The sequence below is a fragment of the Gossypium arboreum genome, chromosome 5, assembly GCF_025698485.1.
Source record: "Gossypium arboreum isolate Shixiya-1 chromosome 5, ASM2569848v2, whole genome shotgun sequence".
NCBI lineage: Eukaryota > Viridiplantae > Streptophyta > Magnoliopsida > Malvales > Malvaceae > Gossypium > Gossypium arboreum.
The window spans coordinates 80257248-80275228 of NC_069074.1; the positions used below are offsets into that span (position 1 = coordinate 80257248).

Genomic DNA, 17981 nt, shown 5'->3' on the forward strand with positions numbered 1-17981 from the left:
ATAAGTTAAACTACCAATACTTCCTCCATAATCATAATCCCACCCCGATGCACATGAAAAATTAAACAAATATCTAATGCATGTATGACATACATGCTGTACACATCATATTCATATGATATTAGAATATAACACATCATGCTATTACATATAACATGCCTCTCATGCATTCATAAGTCATAATTAACATAAAAAAAGCATCAAAAATCATGATTTATAGACACATTTCTACCATCGGACCTTAGCCTAAATTTGATTCGCAAGACAAATACGACCTTAGGGTAAAATTTTAGAAATTAGGCCTAATTGACCCTGACCCAGAGGCACACGGCTTATCACATAGCCGTGTGGCGTCAATAGTCCAATTTTTGACTTTTTGTCGTTCACAATTTTTTAGTTTTTTTGTTACACACCTTATCTGTTCTTGATGTGAATTCGCTCACAAGATTCCAGGACCTAAAATCAAGTACTTACCAGAATTAATTAACTCAATTTTATGAAACGCAATTGAACAAGTCGGTGTAACATCATCAAACAAACCTAAACATAGAACAAAGCGACTCCTCCAACAATGAAATTACTTACCCTTGAACAAAACGACAACTTAAAAAGTGGACTTAGTTCACTGGAGGGTCAACCGTTTCACGATCTTCTCCTGGTGGAGACATAGTACATAAATTTAACATTAAAATCCTTTCCTTCATAAAGAACCTATTAATTATTAATTAAACCCAAACTAAAAAGAACCAAAAGCTTACCCTTAACCACAAGAACGCACCGAATTTAGTACAAAAGAGAAGGACTTAAGGCAACAGTTTTGAGTGCTAACAATCATTGTGAAAGGATGGAAAGAAGCAAATATTGAAAAGAACTTTGGGGAAAGTAACAAAAGAAATGGCAGGAAGAAATAAGTGGGAAATGTGGGAGTAAAATTAGTAGCAAATTATTATTTAAAAAAAATAAAATCAAATCCCAACTACCCACTATCTAATCCGAGCACAAGTCTCAAAGGTAAATTTACACCTTAACATTAAACCAATAGGCTCATCATTGTCAACAAATGCACACAAATATTTCTTAAATTGGATACCCAAAGTTAGGGGTTAAAAAAATTGACAAATTACAAGGAAAATGATTCAAACTCAAAACCTTAAACACACAAACAACACTCTTAACCACAAAAATAGATTAAATCACTTGATAATTTCTAACAATTCAAATACTTATAATTTTTGAGGCGTTACAATTAGACCAATGCCAAATCATCGAATTTGGACCTCTCTGCAGAGCTATCGAGATATTATAAATGTGACTATCATCAAATTATCCTAGACATCACTAGTCTCACTAAGTAAATCCCACACCTTCAAATCCTCCATACCCATCAAAGGAATAGAATCAATATGGAAATTATATAGATAAAGATATAGATATAGATATAGATATAGATATTAGGGTTGGGGTTGGGTCTGGCTTGGGCTTAAAAACTCTATTCGAGGCCCGACCTGAATAGAAAACGGGCCTATACATTGTCCCAAACCCAATTTCTCGATTTTATCTATTTGTCCAAACCCTCTTATATTTCGAGCAAGCCTTTGAGTTCAGGCGAATAACCTAACCCTTAGGCAGCTCTAAATTCATGAATAGTAAAGAATTAACTTTACAATTATAATTAAAATATCAATTGATTTTTATGTGAATTTTTAATAAATATATTTATTAAAAACTTTTTTTCATTTACATTATAAATGTAAGTGTATCATAAATTTCATATTTATTAAACATCTTTAAATTTCATATTTATTAAACATCTTACTTTAATAAATAAGTGGGGATGCTAACAAACATATATTCCTCTAAAATTGATGAGGCAGCTGAATATATGCTTTAAAAGATGGTGACAATTAGCATGTATATACACACACACACGCATGTATACATTCCAATTAGCCAGGTAAAAGGCAAAATCAAGTACATGCACTGATGCACATGATGATGATGATGATGATGATGATGATGATGATGATGATGATGATGATGATTAATGAAGGCACTTGCATATTCCCTTTTTTTCCTAAGAAAAACAAAAAGGAAATTAACATGCATATATTCATTTAGTGAGAATATATAATTGGAAGGCAAATCCCTTATCTGCTCACCTTATTTTGGAATTATGAAGTTCCAAGTGGATGCAACCACAAAGGAGATGTCTAGATCGATTAGGAATTAATATATAATTGGGGACGACATGGGATGCCGGTGGTGCTGAATCTGTGTCATGTGAGGTTACGTTAATCTTAGCGCTTCTGGATAAATAACTTCCAATTTCTTTTCTTCAATTTCAATGTTTTATTCCTCTTTTAATTTCAACCAGAATTTATCCTTAACAGACAGCTCACTATTTTTCTTTTTCTTTTCTTTTTTTTCCAGTTTAATGAAAGATTCATTAGATATCATTGGAAAATTAAATAGATTTTATATATTTATTAATAATGTAAAAGAAAAGAGAAGTGAAACAATTTTAAATTTTTATTCTTGAAGTGTAATAAATATAATATAGTTACAAATATAAATAACCATAAATGATTGTACTAATAGAGTCGAAACTAAAACTAAAATAAAATTAATTGAACTAAAACTCCAAAACCTTATATATAGATTTTAAACTTAATTACTCAAGACCTAAAACCTTTCTTGTTGTCAACTGAATCAAAGTCTCGCTTGATTAAATCCAAACCAAAATTTAATACAAAATATAATTTCTAAGAAAAATTTTAACACGAAATATTAAATTTTGATATTAATTTTTTATATTTTCTCCCATACAATTTTCATCTATATATTTTTTTTCATTCATCCACGTAATAAATGTGACGTAATCTAACATGATTTTAACTTAAAAAGTAACTTATGCTTTACCTTAAAAAACGAAAGCATCGTATGCTTTCGTGACCATGTTTGGGGCTTTTGGACATTCAAGATTTCATTAAGGTTGTCGAAAATGATTTTTAAAAAATAAATTGATTTTTGAAAAATAATTTATATATTTTATTGCTTGGATGATTTTTAAAATATTTTTGTTATTTGATAAAAATTTTGAAATTATTTTTTAAAAGTTTTTTTGAACGAAACACGATATAAATATATTAGTTACAAAATATTGAAATACAATTTCTTTTTGACAATTGAAATTTATTTTATAATAAGATAATATTTTGTAATAATCAGTATTATATTTAAACTTGTTAATAAATAATGCCTAATTAAAACTTAGTTTAAATTACATATATTTTATATATAAGATAAATTAAGCTAAGCATTATTTAAATAAATACTCATATTTGTATAATTAAAATATTCATATTTTATGTTAATTGAGTCTTAGCTTGAGTGGTACATTGTTGTCAATGCAAAAATATGTGGGTTTGAGTGCACTAAAACACATTATTTTTTTATTTATATAATGAGATTATTCAAAAAAAATATTCATATTTTATTCCAAGTTAAAAAAATTCGCAAGTCCTTTTATTATTCGCAAATTACAAATTTAGTCCATATACTTTTAATTTTGGGAATTTAATGATAATGATATTTAAACTAAAAACATCATGCATAGAGATGTCCACGGGTCGGGCCTAGACAAGGGAGTTTATAGATACCCAGTTCGAAATATGGGCTTGAAATTTTGTCCAAACTCTGACCTATATAAAATAGGGTAATTCAGGCTTAGCTTTACCTGATTAAGAGTTAATTTATTCAAATTGAAATGTAATTACAAATTTACAATTAAATACTTATTTAGATAATTCATAAATAAATATAGAAAAATGATTATTTATAGATACCACAATTTCATTTTCTTAAAACAATTCATAAAAGTTCAATTAAAATTGCATATCAATTATTCATTTAGATATAGGTATATATGGAAGGAGAACGAGAAGACAACTCAGTTGACACAACTTGATTAGCCATGGAACTGGTTGATTTACGCTTGGTAAACTTAAAGTTTGGAGGAAAACCAATTAGCTAATAGCAAGACTCTCGTTTGTGTCCTTTCACCTTAAAATGATCACCAACCCCATTGAACGCTTTCTTTTGAGTTTGCATATGAGAAGAATACAAAGTTGTAGGATCATTAAGAGAAACCTCAGAAGTATGCATCCGTTGAGACTCTTTTTGAACTAACATGGAATATGGAAGAGTTATCGAGGGAAGAGATTGCATAATTAGAATTTTACTACGAATGGAAGAATAAGAATATTTTAGACCTATTGGTATAACACCTCAAACATGGCATAGACGTTATGGCTAAATCTGGGAATGTTACGAAGAAGTGTTTTTAAAACTGACGACACTTTAATAAAACCAGTTTAATTATTTGATAAAACATATTCATTTATACATATGTATTACTGAAATTGTTATAAGTTATTCCTTAAAGTTAACCATTTATTTTGCAGCGGAAGTTTGGAAATCGTATGAAACAAAACCAAGCTCATGTTTTTTAAAAAAAATTTGTTAAAACCATTTGTTTCCGTAATGTTTTTGTCAATGTTGCAGAAAAGAAAGCAAAACGAAACCCAAATCCAAAATTAAAACCATACAGTCCAGAGAGCCCAAGAAATTACAAACTCTAAAAAAAAAAACCAAATTTTAAAATAAAACCTTTATTACTAAATAAAAACATATCTTGATCGAGTGGTCACCGCTGAGCCTCCGTCACACCGGTTCACCTAAGTCTGTGGATTACCTAAATAGAACAGACAAATAGATGTGAGTTTTCATAAAACCTGTGTGTAACCCGATAGAAATAGTCATGTAACATACACAGAATTTCGTAAACAATCAGATACAGATTCGGACCTAAGTCCATAACAGATACAGATATCAGAATAAAAAAATAGAACATATATTCAGAATCTTACCCCTATCCTCTACACACTATCTCCGACTATCTCATTGCACCATATGAGGTTAAAAACACCCACCCATCCCAAAACACCATTTAGTGTCAATAAGACACATAACATAATAATATGCAGCCAACCTGCCATATAATAGGGGAAAGGTCATCGTACAGATCACTTCCTCCACATATGCAAATCTCACCCCAAACACAGATACTGAATATAGATGCGAACATAACAGAATAAACATGCTTAACATGCTCGTATATAGATAAATACATACTTAACTAACAATACAGTCAGGCATACATATCAGTATCCTACTCAAATCAGACTATCAGAGTATTAGATCACATATATAAGGTTTGGTTAGCCCTTATCGACCTTACTGTAGATCCACAGTCAACTGGAACGACTCATTCGACACTAGGGAAACTTTTAAAATTTTGGGCCTACATGCCCGTGAGAGCCTACACGGCCTGGCCTAAAACCTACACGTCCATGTGGCATGCCCGTGTGGGCCCACACGCCCAATCTGGCCTAGCCCATGTGGCCCACATGGCCACACTCACACCGTTACACGGCAGTGTCATGCGCACGGCCACACCTTCGCTAGTCACACGACTGTGTCTTGCACACAGCCAGCCACATGGTTGGGCACACGCCGGTGTGGCGTCGGCAGTGCCCTTTTTCAGCTTTCGCTGAACTTTGACTTTTCGTGTTTAAGGTACACACCTGGTTTGATTTTGACATGCAAGCAATCTCGAGCCCACCAAAACATAGAAATCGACATTACACACTCTCACAATCAATTTTAATTCTCAATTAAACTAAACCCACAAAATCGACAACGTTGCATCATAAGTGTTCAACACTTACCCACTACCTTGAACGATTCTGAATACGATTCCGTGAGAGGAGAGCCTCGTTCTTCAAGATTCACTACCGCCAAAACCCAAAAATCAAACTATGAAAAGTAACATCAACAAAGATTATCACAAACCGTTGCCTCTGAAGTGAGCAAGAACTCACCACCTTTGCTTACCTAAATACACGGAGAGACCAAGAGTTCGTATCATAGCGGTTTGGAGCAAAAGATTTGATAGAATAAAGAAAAAGAAAGAAGAAACTTTTGATGGGGAAGGGACACAGAAAAGAACGTCAAAGAGAAATGGAAAGAGAGAGAAAACCATTTTTTTGAAAAGAAAACCCAAAATAAAAACAAAATCAGATATATCTCAACTTCCCACTAACAACTCAACCTCAATTAATTCGGAATCCTACTTCCACCGAACCTTTTCCATTCAACCAGAGCAAAAATATCACCCATGCTCACATAGGAATTCGACCATAAGACCTTCAGCAAGCTAACTCCTTACCACTTAAACCAACAGGCTCATTCAGATGTGAGTTTACAAACAATATAATATAAGCCCACCCAACAGGGATAAGGCTTGAATAAAAATAATAATAAAATTTCTAAATATGGGACTTGAACCCAAGACCTCTCAAACACACCCAGAACATCTAACCACTGAAGCAAATACACATTTGTGTCAGATTTCACAAAAATAGACTTAAATTATTCAGGGCGTTACAACACTAGCCCTTAAAAGAAATTTCTTTCCCGAAATTTACCTGATTTGAATAGATGAGGATATTGCTTACGCATCGAGTCCTCAGGTTCCCACATGGCTTCTTTGGTGCCATGATTCTGCTACAGAACCTTAACCAACGGTATGGACTTCCACTTTAGAACCTTAATATCTTGATCCAAAATCTGAACTAGTCTAACCTTGATCTCCTTAACAGAGACAACTTGAGATGGGTCAGACCGATACTGCCTCAACATCGAGACATGAAACACATCATGGATACGATCCAACTCTAAAGGTAACTTTAACTGATAAGCAACCGGTCCTACACACCTCAGAATCCGATATGGCCCAATGAACTTAGGGATTAACATGCCCTTACAATCGAACCGTAGAACCTTCTTCCATGATGATACCTTAAGAAATACGAAGTCACCCACAGAGTACTTGATATCTCTCTTTTTTAGATCCGTATAAGACTTCTGTTTATTAGAAGCTATTTTTAGGCGAACCCGAATCAGTTTAACCTTATCTTTAGTCTCGAAAACTAACTCAGGACCTAAAACCTGATGCTCACCCAACTTAGTCCAACATAGCGGAGTACAACACTTACGATCATACAAAGCCTTGTAAGGTGCCATCTGAATGCTAGACTGGAAACTATTGTTGTAAGCGAATTTAGCTAACAGTAGAAAATCCTCCTAACTACCTCAAAAATCAATCACACAACTCCAAAGCATATCCTCTAGTATCTAAATCACCCTATTAGATTGACCTTCGGTCTGAGGATGAAAAGCAGTACTAAAGTCCAATCTCGAACCTAGAGCTTTATGAAGTTTCTTCTAGAATCGAAAAGTGAAGTGAGGATCCCTATCATAGATTATCAAAATCGAAACCCCACAGAATCTTACAATATCAGAAATATAGAGTTTTACTAACTTCTGTAAAGAGTAGTCCGTCCAAACTATAATAAAATGGGTGGACTTGGTCAATCGATCCACGATAACCTAAACAGAGTCCTTCTTTGTAGGGGTTAAAGGCAACCCACTAACAAAGTCCATCGTCACGCGTTCTCATTTCCATAAGGGAATCTTAACAGGTTGAAGCAAACCCAAAGACAGCTGGTGCTCAACCTTGACTTGCTAGCACGTCAGACAACAAGCAAAAAGATCTGTTACTTCTCGTTTCACCACTAGGATACATAGCATAAGGGCTACTATACGCCTCCCTTAGAATCGACTACTTCAGATAAGAATCATTTGATACACAAACCCGACCTCGAAAACACAGAACTCTATCATTATTCAGTCAAAAATAAGATGTGCTACCACTCTCAACCTAACGAAATCGCAAACCTAGAGACTCATCCCCTAACTGCTTTTCTCAAATCTACCTAATCCAAGTCGGCTTAACTTACAACACGACTAATAGACCCCCATCATCGAACAGGCTAAGTGAGTGAATATCGCTATCAAATCAGTCATTGCTCTTCGACTGTGAGCATCAGCTACCATATTAACCTTACTAGGATGATACTCTATTGTACAGAATAATCTTTGAGCAACTCAATCCATCGACCCTGCCTAAGATTCAACTCCTTTTAAGTAAGGAGGTAATTGAGGCTCTTGTGATTGGTATAGATGATACACCTCTCACCATATAGATAGCGCCTTCAGATCTTTAAAGCAAACACTACGGTATCTAACTCAAGATCGTACGTCGAATAATTCCCCTCGTGTAACTTAAGCTGATGAGACGTAGAAGCCAAAACCTTACCATCTTGCATTAGTACGCATCACAAACCAACGTGCAATGCATCACTATACACTACAAACTCCTTACTAGATTTAGGCTATATCAAAATAGGAGTTTGATTCAGAACAGACTTCAGCTTCTGGAAGCTCGACTGTTGCATATCGGTCCAGAAAAAGGTATATTTTTTCGTAGAAGCTTAGTCAAAGGAGTTGCAATCAGTGAGAACCCCTCGACAAATCTCTGATAATAACTCTTAAGACACAAAAAAACTACGGATCTCTGAAACATTTTTAGGCTATTTCCAATCAAGCACAGCCTGAATCTTTCTAGGATCAACTTGGATTCCCTTAACAAAAACCACATACCCTAGAAATGTTACCTCTTGTAACCAAAACTCACATTTACTCCATTTAGCATAAAGCTATTTCTTTCGATGTACCTAAAGCATACTCTAAGATGCTCATCATGCTCATCCTCAGTCTTAGAGTACACCAGAATATCGTCGCTGAAGACCACGATGAATTGATCTAGATACAACTGAAAAACTTGATTCAACAGATCCATGAATACAACTGGAGCTTTCGTCAAACCAAAGGGCATAACTAATATCTTGTAGTGCCCATAACGAGTCCTAAATGTCATCTTATAAATATCAGCTTCCTTAACCCTTTGCTGATGATACCCAGAATGAAGATCTATCTTCGAGAATATTGCAGCCCCATGAAATTGATCAAACAGGTTATTGATCATCGGAAGTGAGTACTTGTTCTTCATAGTTAGCTTATTCAACTGTCGGTAGTCGATGTACATCCTCATGGTACCATCTTTTTTCTTTACAAATAGAACTGGTGCCCCTCATGGAGACTTACTAGGACGGATAAAACCACGATCTAAAAGCTCATGAAGTTGAGCCTTAAGCTCTGTAAGCTCATTCGGTGCCATACGGTAATGAGCAATGGACACCAGCGTTGTACCCAGTAGAAGCTCAATGCCAAACTCAACTTTTCGATTTGAAGGTAAACCCGGTAACTCCTCAGGAAAAACATCCAAAAATTCCGTCACACCTTTTCCAAACCAATTTCTTGGCCACTAGAGCTGAGATCACATTAGATAAATAATCTCGATCCTTACCAATCACAACTACCTCCTTATTATCGACGGTCCTAAAAAATGATCTTCTTAGTCGCGTAGTCTAAACTAACTAGGTGCTCAACCAACCAGTCCATACCTAGAATTAAGTCGAACTCCCCAAATGGTAGCTCTATCAAATTTTTTGGAAACACATCCCCTTGTACCTCTAATGCAACATTCCTATATATTCTACTAACCCAAACAGATTACCCCAATGAACTCAATACAGTAATCTCACCAGAAGTACACTCAACTGAAATCCCACGTTCTAAAAATACTAGCTACATAGGAGTTCGTAGAACCTATATCTATCGAAGCAGTATATGAAGCATCAAAAATTAAAAACGTACACGTGATCACATTAGGGGCATCTATTTCCTTTCGATGTCGAACATCATAAACCAGTGTAGGCCGCCTTACCTCAGTCTGATTAACACCTCTGCTCAGTTCTCTCTGTCCTCGGCCCATACCATTACTACGTCAAGCCAATCCACGGCCCCTAGGTGGCTGCTGCATTGCCCTTTGAGGCAAACCAAAACTCAGTCCTGAAGTTTGCATCTGATCAAAACGATGTGGACATTCTCTAATCTGGTGCTCCAAAGACCTACACCGGAAACAAGCCCCCAATTTCTTCCAATACTCGCCCAGATAGTGCCTACCACAATCACCACAAGGCTGAATCTATGTAAGAGCAATAGGAACTCCCACTATAACAGGGCCATCAAGTTTGGCCCATTTCTTTGGCCTCTGAATAAAACTAGAGGGCTCCAAATCTCTCTTATTCTTGCCTCTCTCTTGGTCTCTGTTTTGGCACTCCACGCGCTTAACCTCTTCGACGATCTTCTCCTTATCTACCAAAACAACAAACTCTTACTCCCTCTGTGGAGTAATCAGAACCCTCAGACTATCCCTCAAACCATCCTTAAAGTGAACACATTTCTCATACTCGGATGCCACCATGCCTCGAGCTTAGTGGTTCAATCTTAGAAACTTGGCCTCATACTCGACCATAGACTTATCACCTTCCGTGAGATTCATGAACTTACACTTACGAGCATCCATATAGCTCGCACCCATGTAATTTCCCTAGAAGGTAGTCTTGAAGTAGTCCTAGTTTAGGTGGTCCGATTGAGTATCTTCATCAACTAACAACCACCACTGATATGCCTCATCGCGAAGCAAAGAAACTGCACCCTTCAATTTTTGCTCAGGAGTGCAGTCGATGTTGTTCATAATCTTCTCGGTGGCCTCCAACCAATACTAGGCCACAATAGGGGCGACTCTAGTGACGCACTTAAACAACTCAGCTCCATTAGACCGGAGTCGTTTAGTTACTGACCCATGGCCCTCAAATCTAAAATGGGGTCCACTGACCCTCTCTAAAGCTCTCAATATGGCTTGGGACAGTACGTCATCCCCAGCCGAGCGTTTTGAGACCCAGTCTTAGTAGTAGGTGAAATTGGTGTCTCACTTGTATCCAAATTCGACATACAGCCCAGAGAGAAAGACCCAGCTCGATCCCCCCTACGGCTCCCACAAATATCATGATCGCGAGTTCCACGAGCGTTCATCGTATTTTCAGTTTTATCTACATTATAAAATTTTATACATCAATTCCAGTGTTTATTAATAGATATTTTATGCTTAAATTATCAGAAGTTTAAAAGTATTTCAGAGGTTTTAGTCTCTAACTAACTTAATACAGTTTCAAAAAGTACTAACTATAGTGTTTTCTAAATTCAGAAATACTTTCAGGATCGGCGCCGGAGACTTAATGTACCACATATTACTCAAAATGGTCCAAATTATTTGAAAACTAATCCTTTTTCAAAACACAATTTTGGAACTCAAAATTCACAGCCTAAATTTTGCAATATGACTCTAATACCAATAAATGTAACACCCCAAACATGGCCTAAACGTTATGACCAAATCAAGGAGTGTTACGAAGAAGGTTTTTAAAACTGATAACACTTCAATAAAACCATATTTAGTTATTTGATAAAACATATTCATTTATACATATGCATGACTAAAATTGTTATAAGTTGTTCTTTAAAGTTAACCATTTATACAGCAGCAGAAGTTTGGAAATTGTTTAAAACAAAACCAACCTCGTGTTTTAAAAAAAATGTTAAAACTATTTGTTTGCGTAATGTTTTTGTCAATGTTGAGGAAAAGAAATTAAAACGAAATCCAAATCCAAAAGTAAAAACCATACAGTCCAAAGAGTCTCAGAAATTTCAAACACTCAAGAAAACCAAATTTTAAAATAAAACCTTTATTACTAAATAAAAACATACCTCGATCGAGTGGTCACCGCTAAACCTCCTTCACAACGACCTGCCTAAGTCTGTGGATTACTTGAACATAACAGACAAACAGATGTGAGTTTTCGTAAACTTAGTGTGTAACCCGACAGAGATAGTCATGCAACATACACAAAATTTCGTAAACAGTTAGATATAAATTCAGACCTAAGTTCATAACAGATACAAATATCAAAATCAGATAAACATAACAGATATTCAGAATCCTACCCCTATCATTTACACACCATTTCTGACCATCCCATCACACCATGTGGGGTTAAAAATACCCACCCATCTCAACACACCATATAGTGTCGATGTGACACATAACATAATAATATGCAGCCAACCTGCAATATAATAGGGGAAAAGTCGCCGTACAGATCACTTCCTCCACATATGCAAATTCCACCCCAAACACAAATATAGAATACAGACGCGAACATAACAAAATAAACATGCTTAACATGCTCGTATACAGATAAATACATACTTAATTAATAGTACAGTCAGGTATACATATTATTTTCCTACTCAAATCAGACTATCAGAGTATTAGATCACATGTACAGGGTTTGGTTAGCCTTTACCGACCGTACTATAGGTCCACAGTCAATCGGAATGACTTGTGTGACCCTAGGGAGAATTTTAAACTTTCAGGCCCACATACCCGTGTGGGCCCACACGACCTGGCCCAAAACCCACACGCCCAATTTGGCCTAGCCCATGTGGCCCACACGATCATGTTATCCGCATGACCACACCTTCGTCAGTCACATGAGACACGACTGGGCACATGCCCATGTGGTGTCGATAGTACCCTTTTTCAACTTCTGCCGAACCTCGACTTTTCGTGTTTAGGGTACACATCTTGTTTGATTTTAATGCGCAACCAATCCCGAGCCTATCAAAACCTAGAAATCAACATTACATGCCCTCACAATCAGTTTTAATAGACTGAACCCACAAAACCAACAACGGTACATCATAAGAGTTCAACACTTACCCACTACCCTGAACGATTTCGACTATGATTCTATGAGAGAGGAGAGCCTTGTTCTTCACGATTCATTGCTACCAAAACCCAAAAATAAAACTATGAAAAGTAGCATCAACAAAGATTATTACAAACTGTAGCCTATGAAACGAGCAAGAACTCATCACCATCGCTTACCTAAACACATAGAGAGACCAAGGGTTCGTATCACAGCTATTTGAAACAAAAGATTTGGCAGAATAAGGAAAAAGAAAGAAAAAATTTTTGAAAGGGAAGGGACACAGAAAAGAACGTCAAAGAGAATTGGGAAGAGAGAGAAAATCATTTTTTGAAAAAAAACCCAAAATAGAAACAAAATTAGATATATCTCAACTTCCTACTAACAACTCAACCCCAACTAATTCGGAATCTTACTTCCACCAAACCTCTTCCATACAATCGGAGTAAAATATCGCCCATGCTTACGTAGAGATTCAAACACAAGACCTCCAGCAAGCTAACTCCTTACCACTCGAACCAACAGGTTCATTCAAATGTGAGTTTACAAACAATATAATATAAGCCAACCCAACAGGGATAAGGCTTGAATAAAAAAAAATAACAAAATTTCCAAATGTAGGTTTAGAACCCAAGACCTCTCAGACACACCCAGAACATCTAACCACTGAATTAGATACACATTTGTGTCAGATTTCACAAAAACATACTTAAATTATTCAGGGCATTACAATTAGAAATAGAAATAATCCTCTTTATTGAACATGCTCCAAATACTTTTGAGACATTGCACAATCACATGAAGAAACCTGTATATGTGCATCATACTCTTCCCAAAGCCATTTCAACTGAGTAAAGAATACTGAAATATAAGTAGTACCTTGAACATGAGAGGAGATTTCTCGATGAAGAAGAAAAAAATTCCAATGCCATAAACTTTATCGTAATGTTCATTTAAATCCTTCCATACTTGGACTGCATTAGTAGCAAATACAATCCCAATTGATAAATTCGATCTAACATTATTCAAAATCCATGATAGAACTATTGCATTACAATGATCCAATTGTGGTTAAAAGGTTGTTGTTACAGATTCTCTTATGCAAGATCCATCAACAAAGCCAAGCTTGTTCTTGGCTAACAACTCAATTCGTATGGAGTGACTCCAAACAATACAATTCTCATAGTTGGTCAAGGGTTGAGAGACCAATTGAACACATGGTGTGTCTAAAAGTGGAGATAAAAGAGATTATTGAAATCAACACCCCTGTTTGTAAGGTCTGCAACTATCATTGCAAAAATAAGAAACTAGAAATTTTCCAAGAAACTAAAATATAGGCCTAAAACAATAACAAAGAAAACTAAAACAAAAGAAAATAGGAACAAAGAAAGTAGGAAAAAAAGAGTGCCAAAATTGAAGCAGAAAACTAAAAACCAAAGACTGAAGTTGCTAACAATTGAAAATCGTGACCACCACCATGTATAATAGCTCTGATACCATATTTATAGCGATTGAAACACATATGAATGAAGTAGATAATATGGGATCAATCAATAAATAAGAACTGAAATGAATAATTCTCTCTAGGATATCCAATAAGTTTACAGTTCATGTTTTATATACAAAAGTTTACTAAACTAAACTAGCTCTCTAACTTATTAACCATATTTACAACAACTAGCAAATTCTACAATGGGATGTGCAACAATGGTTGGACTTGACAACCACCATCTTCTTTGGTGTTCATTCTGGACAAGGACGAATTGCCTGCTTCTCATTCGAATTGAGATTGAAGCTAGTTTTACAGTGAGGTAGTTGTGGCTCTCTTATACACTGAGTAGTCAAGTTTTTTGTAAGGTGTTGAGTTCTTATGATACTTAATTATTGTTTGATGTAATGAAAGTTTTGATGTTTTTATGGGAGAAAAAATCTAATTTATAAGGTTAGAAATATCTCACTTCATTACAAAGTACAAGTAAAATAAAGGCAAAACTATGAGATGGAGGCATATATATGGAGAATATTTTATGTATGGTTGACACATAGATTTTATGTACCATCATTTGATAATAAATTGACACATCATGACTAGTGTAAAACAAAATTTTTTGAAGGATTTAAAATAAATATTAATTATAATTATTAAAAATAAATAAATGAAAAAGCATCAGATCCGAAATTCGAAACCCAAAACTCAAAATCTGAAACTTAAAACCCAAAAGATAAATAAAATAATATAGCTATTATTCAATTATGTTTAAATAAAAATAAAGTTAATTGTATTTATTTTAAGCCCTTCAATATTTATATTTTGTACCAATAATAATATATCATATTATTATTAATTAATAGTACAAAAACCTATACACGATAACACATCAAATATTATCTCACATATATATATAATTAACTAGCATATATTCAATTTAAGGTTCGGTAAGAATATAAAATTAGGGACAGATCCTTTTTGGTCACCTTTTGCTTTTAGAATTATAAAGTTTAAAGTGGTAACCTTAGTCTTAGTCCTTTTGGAGAGATAACTTTAATGTTGAAATTGTTGCTTGTTTGTTTGTGTGCTTTTTATTCTGGTATAATAGTTAATTTGATACTCTAATTTTATAAAGAAATTTATTTTAATTTTTATTTAATTTTTTATCTTTTAAATTTGAATTATTTGTCAAATTACTCTAAAATAAATGAATATTTTCTTTGACAAACAAAATAAATTTAAAAAATAAAATAGATGAAAATTTAAATAAATATATATGTATATAAGATTTTAAGTTAAAATACACTTAAAATTCACTCAATTATTAATACTGAATACAATATCAATATAAAATATATCTCAAACATATCAAAATTTAATATTACTATTTTTAAATGTTTCCAAAATATTTATATTTTTTTCAATCTTCCACATAATAAATGTGGCATAATATATAATTAATATAGATTCTTATGGTGGACATGGAGTTTTGTAAGTACTAGTTAGTAAAAGAAAATTATTTGAACAATTCTTAAAATATTTGTTGAAAAATATATAATTAAGATTAAAGGATATTTTGGAAATTTAAATTCATATGATGGAAAATTTTAATTTAGAGGTGACTTTTATTATTATGTAATTTTTATGTAACGCATCCGTTGAAATTTATTTATTAAATTATGTGATGTGGGTTTAGTTTTACTACCTAATAATAATACTTTTATTAGGTAAACGCATATCAAGTCAATAAATTTAAGTTTTGGTCATTTAACTTTAAAAGTTATAAAATAGTTTTTAAACTATTTGAAAATTTCCATTTAAGTCATTCAATTATTTGAAAGTTTTTTATTGAAGACATTGGGCTGTTATGGCTTATTTAAAAACTCCAACTAGCAAGCCAAACAATAATTCGACATTCGGTACCGTGGATTAGAACTCATTGACAAGTAAGAGAACATATTTTAGATCCAAATCGATTTGATGATCAATGTCAGTGATCGAGGAAAAAAATTGTTTAAATTTTGGTTTACAGATTTGTTATGTTTAAAGTTCTTTCATGGAAAAAATGAACTGTAGAAGAGAAGGGAAATGAGAGCTTTCTATAGATGTAGGTGGTGTAAATAAAGAAGCTCATACTGCAACAATTTTATTACCTTAGTGACTTAAGTAAAAACTTTAGAGTAATTCAATAATTATGTTGTAACTTTTTAAAGTTGAATGAGGAAACTAAGCTTACTAAAAATTAGGTGACATTGGAAGTGGTTTACTTTTTATATTGTTAATTTATTATAGAAATTTTATATAATTTTTTAAAATATAATAATTTATCAAAAATTCAAATAGCGATATTTCTTTAATTGAAAAGAATTTTTGGTTAGAAGTGAAAAGATAGGAATAAAGAAAAGGAAAAAGAATAATAAAAAAAAAGTTTTGTGATATGAATGGAGTCTACAAATTTCATGCGCATAGACATTGTTGTTATGGACAATGCATGCATGGTGTAAACTAGTATATAAGTAGGCGTGTATTGCAATATTCGAAGCATAACACAACCAAACCAAAACACATAGAAAGCTACCATGGCTACTTCTCAGAAAACTGCTCAACAAACCACAAACGGCAAGCTTTGGAACTCTTCCAGCGAAGCTCTAACCTTGACTGACAAGAAAGTTTGGCAAGGCTCTCATTATGCGGATTTCCCCGAAATAATTGAAGATGGAGATGCGAGTGAGTTTACACATGAATCAGTGACTGATGATGCTGATAGTCAGGGTTCAGTTGCTGGTCTTGTGTACAGGCGACGTGATGGAACTAAGTGGGTTGTTGCCTGGAGCAACCCACTAGATGAGAACAGCAAGGTATATGTTGCATTCAATTCAATCTTATCATTAATTAACTAGTTAGAATGCGTATATATAATCATTTAATCTATGACCTATTGCATGCATGCTGCAGGTCTATACTGATATCCAAAGGCAACCTATTCACTGGGGGCAAATCAAAACCAACCTTGAGAAAAGAGGAAAACCAAAATTTAAAGTTACAAAGTTTGGGTACATTGCATCTATTGAAATTGATCCCGTGAGCCGTTCACCCACAATGAAGGCATCATTTGAGTTAGAGGCATAACTGCCTTTGCTTCTTCATCAAGCTATGCTGGTAGTTAAGGCTATCAAAATTAAATAATAACGAGCTGCCTGCTGCTTCATTACCCGTACTACTGTTATGGTAATAAATTTTGATAGCCAGTACAACCATTAGAAAGTGTGTAGGCCTTCACAATCATGTCAGTGCCATGTGTATATACATGGTTGACTGTTTGTATAATATTATGGAAAAATAAAACAGAATGGCCTTTACTATTTTATCTTTTGACTCAATTTATACTCTTATGTTTTCTCCAACTTCTGCGTCCATCCATCAAGTCATCAAACAACAAACCAGGAACCATAACATAGTAAATCTGACAACAAATAAATCCCCAACAACAAACCATGTTTCCAACAGCAGAATAAAACATAACTAGCATCCCAGCAACTCAATACATAACCAGTAGCAGCAACTACCACCAAGTTTTAAAACATGCTGGATTGGTAAAAGTCAGCAATGGTCAAGCCATCTGTTATACATTCTACCTGACGCTTTGACAATACAGACATCACCAATAGCTTAAACCAAATCATCAATGTCAACACAACTTTCTTGTAGAATCCATGGCCAATGGAGCTAATTTAAATACTGTAACTGTGTATGCAATCAATGTTGTGGGGGAATGCAATCTAATTTAAATAAAT

General features: G+C 34.2%; 1 protein-coding gene across 1 annotated transcript; it reads left to right on the top strand.

The window, feature by feature from the left end:
- The first annotated feature begins 16697 nt into the window (after positions 1-16697).
- On the top strand, positions 16698-17554 carry LOC108452780 (uncharacterized). Its single transcript, XM_017750571.2, has 2 exons — positions 16698-17045; positions 17143-17554. The coding sequence occupies exons 1-2, from the start codon at positions 16767-16769 to the stop codon at positions 17314-17316; spliced, it is 453 nt and encodes a 150-aa protein (XP_017606060.1). The 5' UTR covers positions 16698-16766; the 3' UTR covers positions 17317-17554.
- The last annotated feature ends 427 nt before the right edge of the window (positions 17555-17981 follow it).